This window comes from Citrus clementina, unplaced genomic scaffold (genome assembly GCF_000493195.1).
Source record: "Citrus clementina cultivar Clemenules unplaced genomic scaffold, Citrus_clementina_v1.0 scaffold_6, whole genome shotgun sequence".
NCBI classification, from domain to species: domain Eukaryota; kingdom Viridiplantae; phylum Streptophyta; class Magnoliopsida; order Sapindales; family Rutaceae; genus Citrus; species Citrus x clementina.
The window spans coordinates 21,006,740-21,014,726 of record NW_006262139.1 but is presented as its reverse complement, the minus strand read 5'-3'; the positions used below and the strand labels follow the sequence as shown (position 1 = coordinate 21,014,726).

Sequence of the window (7,987 nt, the reverse complement as noted above, 5' to 3'; positions counted from 1 at the left end):
CTGCTTTAATTTACACGCTTTTAGAATTAATTAAGCTAAGTAAATCACAACAGTTATAATAGTCAACCATGGATATGGCCTTACAATTGTCAGGTAGGTATGCCACGAAGAGGATTTTATATTAGTTGCAAAGAGTACAGGTTGTAGATAATCAAAACCCTACTGCAGTAAAGCATACATTCCACTCCACAAAGTTATCTTTTAAATTCTACATACTTATGATTCAATAAAATCTACAATAGATATTAAAGTAATGCATAATGCCCATAAACATCACTATTCTTGACGTTAAGATAGGAGGTTTATATTGCTGCTGGACATTAAACACGCAGTCCAACCCAGATGTCCAACACAAAGCTGGCTTACACCCCAACCCTTCGCATACCGCAGTTCATCAACAACTGGTTTGCACTTTAGGCACTTAATTACAAGTTCTGTTAATCTTAATCTTCTTTCTGCAACTCCAAAAATCCATCCTCCATAAATGGCTTCTCTCATCTCCTCCTCCGAACCCATCATCATCTTCCCGCCATTAGCCCTAAAAATACCACCATGCATTACTCCAAATCCAACAAAAGTACAAACCCTAGTAGCAGCAGTGGCGGTGGCAGTGGTAGCAATGCTTCTGCGGGTCCGGGCCGTCACCCGACTTATCGCGGAGTAAGACGCCGGAGCAGTGGCAAATGGGTTTCTGAAATTAGGGAGCCAAGAAAGCCTACTAGGATTTGGCTAGGGACATTTGCTACACCTGAAATGGCTGCTATTGCTTATGATGTGGCGGCTCTTGCCCTAAAAGGCCAAGAAGCTGAACTTAACTTTCCAAATTCAGCTGCTTCCTTGCCTGTGCCTGCTTCAACTTCTCCACGAGATATACAGGCGGCTGCAGCCTCTGCCGCCGCTGCTTTAGGGGCTGCAAAGGATGCTTTATCTGGCGAAACTATTGCTGAGAGTGGTGATCATCATCAGGCTCCTAGAAATGACAGTGTCATGATAGAGCCAGCAGAGAGGCCAATGGTACTTCAAGAATTTATGGATGAAGAATTGATCTTTGATATGCCTAATCTTTTGGTGAATATGGCTGAAGGAATGCTTCTTAGCCCTCCTCGTTTAGATATTGCGGGGGATGCAGCTGATGATGATGATCATGGTGTTGGGGATGAGCATAACCTTTGGAAATTCCCTTAATTTTAATTTACGCTTTTCTCCACCACTAAATATAATAACTTATAATATAAAAAAATCAAAAAAAAGGAAAAAAATACTAATAAATCTTAATGTCCCGAATATGGGAAGCTTCAAATGCAAGATCGTAAAATGTAATGTGTGTATGAGTGGCTCTTTTTTATTGTACCTGTAAAAAAATAATGATTTTGTATATCGGGGTCTGCTTTTGTTCTTGCTATAATAGTAATGCTTCGAGTGTTGTACAATGTGCAACTCTTACGAACCTGTAAAAATAATATTTCCGCGCAACTTAATTTGTGTTGACTTGATCGGAAAAACAATCAGTATCATTTGATTCTATGCAGATGATAACCAGCTTATTATCAGCGAGCCTAAAGTAGTTAATTATTTAGTTAATAATGGCCATTAACTACCACCACCTGAAAATGCAACTACCAACCGGAAGAGCGTGTTCAATAGTTGATGTGATATATTTATTATAACTTTGTTCAAAATAATCCATGTCCAAATAAACTGACAGCAGAATGATTTGCATCGCCGAAGATTAAGTTGTGCCGAGGCCCTTCTTCTAACCTCAATTTGATTTTTTTTTTTTCTCGACTACTTATTTTAATTGTAAAAAGAAGATTTAAACAACCTTGATGCTAAAATTCTCATTTTTAAAGCAAGGAATGCGCATAGATAGCATCCATTGGTTTGGTGAGGAAAGGAAAGCAAGTTGGAAATATAGTCAATTAGAATCATTAAGAAGTTGATTTTAGGGTTTCGATAACCTTCATCTAACCATATAATTAACTTACTTTTATTCTCAAAATAATAATGATAATAATAACAATAACTTACTTTTAAATTAATACGTTTATATGATATGAATGACCAGCAACAAAAAGATTGTCCTCCATGAATTGAAATATGAGAAGATATAAAACATGGTCACTCATTAATTATGCTCTGAGTCTCTCCAATTAAAAAAGCATATGACCCACCTTACCCTACGTTGACATGTCATTCTCTGCTAGTTGGTCTCCTTACACGTGTCAGTCTAATATTGGGAAATAGATCACTTTTAAAGGACGAGATGGATATGGACACCTGACCTTCTTTTAATGGCTGTCTCCTACTCATGCATCGTATGTATGGCTAGGTGCATCGACTATTTCTGTGCATGCGCCGAATGCTTAAGTAGTGCTTTAATGACTCATTCAAATATACACAACACTTTTAAGCCTTTGGATCATCTCTTTCATAGAACAAAAGAAAATTACCAATTGTACGGACACCGATAAACTGAGTTATCGGTTACAACGGGGATTTACTTTTTACATTTTTGTGGCAAGCGGAAATAGTTCTCGTAATAAATAAAATTAGTGTCTTAAACATTTCATGAACAATAGTCTATCACTAAGCTATGAGTCAAATCATTTTATTACTTCAAATATAAGATTTAACTCAATGATACATATTCAAACTGCAATTTAAGCCAAATTTTGGAAATTCTGATACTTCAAACTCAATGGTACACATTTAAAGTACGGTTTAAGCCAAATGCTCGAAATCATAAGCACCGAGTTTGGGGGAATTAGCTTTATTAAAAAAAAAAAAGAGGAAAGAAAAAAAAAACCAAGAATACATTTAACCAAGGTTTAGTTGATTCATTTGAATTTGTTTTATCATAGAAAAGACAATCAGACGGGTAGCCCAAATTAACTGAGATGCTGACTGTGTTCCTTCCAGATCCTACTCAATGTCTTGTTTATTACAATGGTGAAGAATATGAACTTATTCGAGAAGTGGGAGTAGGAGACAACGAGCGAGCTGAGTGGTACGCGGGATTTTGGCAGAAATGTGGTAAACGTGGGCGGCGGTTTTGAAAGGAGTGCAATATAAAACAATAGAAAATAGAGAAAGACCTGCATAGATCAAGTGCCTTGCGCCCAATTAGTGGTAATCTGTCTTTTGGGTTGAATTGGTGAGTTTTAAGTGGAATTCATTAATTTTTATTGTTTAAAAAATTAAAGATGCATAATTAAATTGGATAGGTCTCATGCCAAACTTACCCAAATGACAAGTTACCACTAGTCAGATATACCATCTCAACTATACAAATTTTTTTTAAGTACATACATTCAAAAATATGCGAGATCTTCTAAATTAGTTTGGTCCTCGTAAATTTAATTGAGCCTATTCTACTTTCAAATATATAGAATAAAAGTTTTTCTCATACATATTTAAGGGGGGGTGGGGGGGTTATCACCCAAATAGTGATAGTCCCCAAATAGTCTTCATTTTGAGGTTAACTTTTTTAATAATAAAATCCCTATTAATTTAATTATCTAAACAAAACTAAGATTGTGCATAGTTTGCTTTTTTGAGATCCCTCATATAAATTATTTAGACTAGTCAAGTCCCTAGCTAATAAATATCCAAAAAAAGTTAACTTTATTTATGAGTTAAATATTAACAATGTGATAATAATTATTGAAAGGTAAATTTGATCTTTAATCATTGTACAAATCGATTATCTAATATGTGTACTCAATAAACAAGATTGATTTTTATGTCACTAAGACCATGATTAGTATTAAGGTGGGAAAGTTGTACCTTTATTAAAGTGTTTGATAAATCGTTGTTGTTGTGGATTGAAAGTTAAGTTGATTTAATTTCACACTTTTATAATGAAAAACCTTATTTAAAATGAGCAGTGCTAGGTGTAGAGACGCACGAGAGAAAGACGAGAGAATTTTGTCCTCTCTCTCTCTCTACCCACTCACTCTCTCTCTACCATTTTCTTCTTTATTTCTCTCGTTTTTCTCTCGTGCTTCTCTTTACCAAGCATTTTTCATTTAAAATTTATATTTATAATAGACTAATAACTTTTATTTTATAGTTACAGTTTTTTTATCATATCAAGTACGTCTTAAAAGGTACAATACGTCAGTACCAAATGCGGTGTAAGCATTAAGGATGAAATGAAATATTAAAATTTATAGAAAACCTAAGTTATAAAAACAAATTCTCTATGAAGGATGAAAGTGTGTACTCTCTCGAAAAATAATTGTGATTTAAACAAGTTTGAGGTAAAAACGTCATGCCCCTGATTAAATTCTATAATGCTTAGAGCTTAGCCACTGTAATAGCTAAGTTCGGCCGCCGCCCGTCCTCCGGTTGTGTACGATCCAGTACTCCACTTCAATGACCAGACAAGACAAGGAAAGCTGGAATGTGTTTGACAAATCAACAAGAGACACATCAGCAATTGTAGACAAAAGAACAAGACCATATTGCGATTAAGAGTTAATCGCCCAGAAAATACCATGTTTATAGTTTTGATGGGGCAGTTCGCAAACTCCATTAATGGGCAATGGGACAGAGTCAAGATAAGTGATAATTATTTGTATAGTAATGATTTAAGGACCACAACATGATTTAATTAAGCACTAAGTAAGGGCTAATTATCACCTTTATTGACCCTATTATAGTCTCAAGATGTGCTTATTTTAGTTATGCTTCTTCCTGTTGATGGCTACCGATGACATGAGCAATTATTTATTTTTCAGTGCCTGCAACGCTTATTGGCTACGCCCAAGAGAAGATTGAGTTACAAACAACCATTATACAACTGTCCCATTCACGCATCATTTGGAATTGCCATAAACGTATGAATAACAAGTGTGTGCCTATATATATAGAGTAGTTTTTTTGTCTAAAATTTTAAAGTACGAGAAAGTCCGATAAATCTTTAAAACTGTGAAATTTTGAAGCATTATAAAAATAATCTTTAAAATCACACGATTTTAAATATTTTTCAGACTTTCCCGCACTTTAAAATCCTAAATTAAAATAGTAAGAGCATCCTCATCCAGTAAAATTTAAATGACACATATTTTACTACAAAAAATACAGTTTTCAATATACTAAAATCTGTGTTTTTTGTATTTTAGTGACATTTTTAATTTAACAAAGTGAGAATGTCATCTCTAAAAAATAATTGTCTATATATACTTGTTCTCAGTTAACAATGTGAATAGATTTTCATAACATTGTCAAATAGTTCACAACATCATAAAAATCTATTCGCGGTGTTGAAAAATTTTCCTCTACATATATATATAACTTTTAAGTGATACGATTAAATAATCTGGGCTGCAAATATCATATTAAGATGTATAATAATAATATTGTTCACAAAGAGACGAACAAATATTATGGCCTTTGGTCTTCAAGTCTCTGTGACTGTAATACTTTTTGGCAAAACAACATTAGAAGTTATTTTGCTTAAATTAGTAGAAATTATTTTATTTTTATCTTTTCTGGTAGGAAATTCGATTTAATTTTTTTTTTTTTTTGGTGTAGTATTCTTTTTTTAGTTTCTAATATTTTGTGAGAAAATAGAATCCTTCGTGTGAAAAATTCGAACTATTTTAAGGACTTTTCTTTCTTGGGGTCCCACCCACCCGCGCCCCCTTTTTATTTGTACAAAAGGAATGTAAAGTCTTAAGCTTAAAATATCTATTTTTTATTTTATTTTTGATTTTATGAATTCCTTCTGCTTAGCCTAAATTAGCAATTGGTTATTATTGAAGTGTAGTAATTTTTAATCACAAAGTTGATAATAGATGGTAAATATAATTTTTAAATAATAATTTTAACAAAAATAATAAAAATATTATAAATTTTCGCTGTTCAAAACCTTATATTTAAAATTTTCTGCCAATTTCACAAAGCTGGTATTCATATTTATTTTAAAATAATCATATTATCCTAGTTACAGTCTTATACACTGTCGGCCAGATGATGTCCAGCCAAGTTTTACAACGAACGAATCTATTTTATTCAACTTCAGTGTGTGAAAAAAAAAAAAAAACGGCATTTAGATGGTATGTAATCAAATAATCGAAGGGAATGAGACTAGGGATTTTATTATTTTTCAATTACAGAGATAAATTTCGGCTGTTAGTCTTCTAAAATTTCTTCATATCGATTTGACATTCACCCTGTTAATAAATCAGTCTTCAATTCTAGTTGTGATTGTAAATTCAATGTCAGCATTTTATCATGGTCATTTATTTGCCTTCCTATTGCAAAATTGACTTGTAGAATTTGATGATGAGAAAAAAGTGAGTTTGAAATAGCCGATTGACATTACATCTTAACCAAATGAATGAATAATGATGGTAGATATGTTGTTGGTTATAAATTTTTTTGACGATAATGATCGGTATACAAATAAATATACAAATTTCACTTGTTTTACCTAACATCATAATATTATATGGATGTCATGTGTTCCAAATTTTTAACAAAATAAAATTAAGATAATTATTAGGATTCACATGTCAACTATATACAAACGTTTTCATAATTTTACTTAACTAATCACTTGAATTCAAATCTAAGGGAGATAGAGAGTTAAAAAACTGATTTGGTCTTTACTCGCCCTTCTACCATTTTAAAGATTATAAAAAATAATTTTTAATTAAAAGAAAATAATTTGTTACCACATTACATTAGTTAGCTAATTGTTTGTTACCGTGAAATTTGTATTCATTTAGATTTTTTGGTACAATGTATAATTTTATTAAAATATTTTTTAAATTTAGTTGCTATGTAACTATTACTTAGGGGATTATTGATTTTCTATTTTTTAATATCTTTTTATAAAAGTAAATTAATTATTTGTATTTTCGTACCGACACGCCTAATTAGTTTCCAGGTAAAAAATGTGAACTTAATAAAAAATATTTTTTTTTAATTTAGATGAAGAATTGAAGAGGTTTGACTTTGACATATGGTTGAAGGTGAGTCTGGTGAAGGCACGTGACGCAGTGCTATTCATATTGGTCGCAAATTCACAATCCAATATAGTTCAATATTGTTTGGTTTGGATCGCGAGGGGTTAACTTAGTAAAGGCCCATTTTCAACTCAGGCTGGAGTGGAGCTTCCAAGTTAACAGCGCTATTAAATTCTTAAGAAATCCCACTTTTCATTTTTATATCTCTTTCTTTTATGAAGTTGTTTGTGTGTGTGTGTGTATTAAAAGAAGACATAAAATTACAACAGAATTTTAGTTAAATTTTACTATTTTTCATTTAAAAAATATTATCGTTAAGTATTTTATTTCTTTATTTTTTCAAAATTATTTTGGTTTTGTTAACAAAATTAATTATATTTATAATATGACTAAAAGAAGTAGGGCCGGCTTTACAGTATTAGGGGCCTTAGGCGAACTTTTCCTTTTTTCTTTTTATGAGGCCTCTTTTTATTTAGTAATTTCAATACTCAATAAAACAATAAAGAACTGAAAATACATTTCAGTTTTAATTCTTGAATTTCAACAAATAATCAAGAAGATTCTAAAAATTTTCAAAAACAAAATCTAAAATTTACCATTAGAAATTATACAAAAAGAAGCAAACGAATAAATAAGAACAATACTATTTTCAAATAGAATATTTAGAATGGTAGCACATAAAAAGTTAAGATCATGAATTGATGGTTAGATAATGGATATGGACTTTGTATTTCAAATAACTAATTTTTTCTTTTTCTTTTTTGAATGAACTAATGCATGTAATAATCTTCATTGTAGAGAAGAGAACAAGAAATTTTTCATCTATAATTTTCTAGATTATAAGATTTTTAGTGGAAATTAAAAGGAATACTCAAAGTCAAAGATTCTAATGTTGAATAATTGAGCTTTTTTAAGAAGTTGAAAAGATAAAAAATTTACTTATTTTTATTAGAAAAACTAATAATGAATAAATTAATGGTTAGACAATATTATTAATTGTATCGCTTTAA

At 31.4% G+C, this 7,987-nt stretch overlaps 1 protein-coding gene across 1 annotated transcript; it reads left to right on the top strand.

The window, feature by feature from the left end:
* The first annotated feature begins 552 nt into the window (after nt 1-552).
* On the top strand, nt 553-1,185 carry LOC18038451 (ethylene-responsive transcription factor ERF024). The gene has a single exon (XM_006430224.1). The coding sequence runs from the start codon at nt 553-555 to the stop codon at nt 1,183-1,185; it is 633 nt and encodes a 210-aa protein (XP_006430287.1).
* Nucleotides 1,186-7,987: the final 6,802 nt, after the last annotated feature.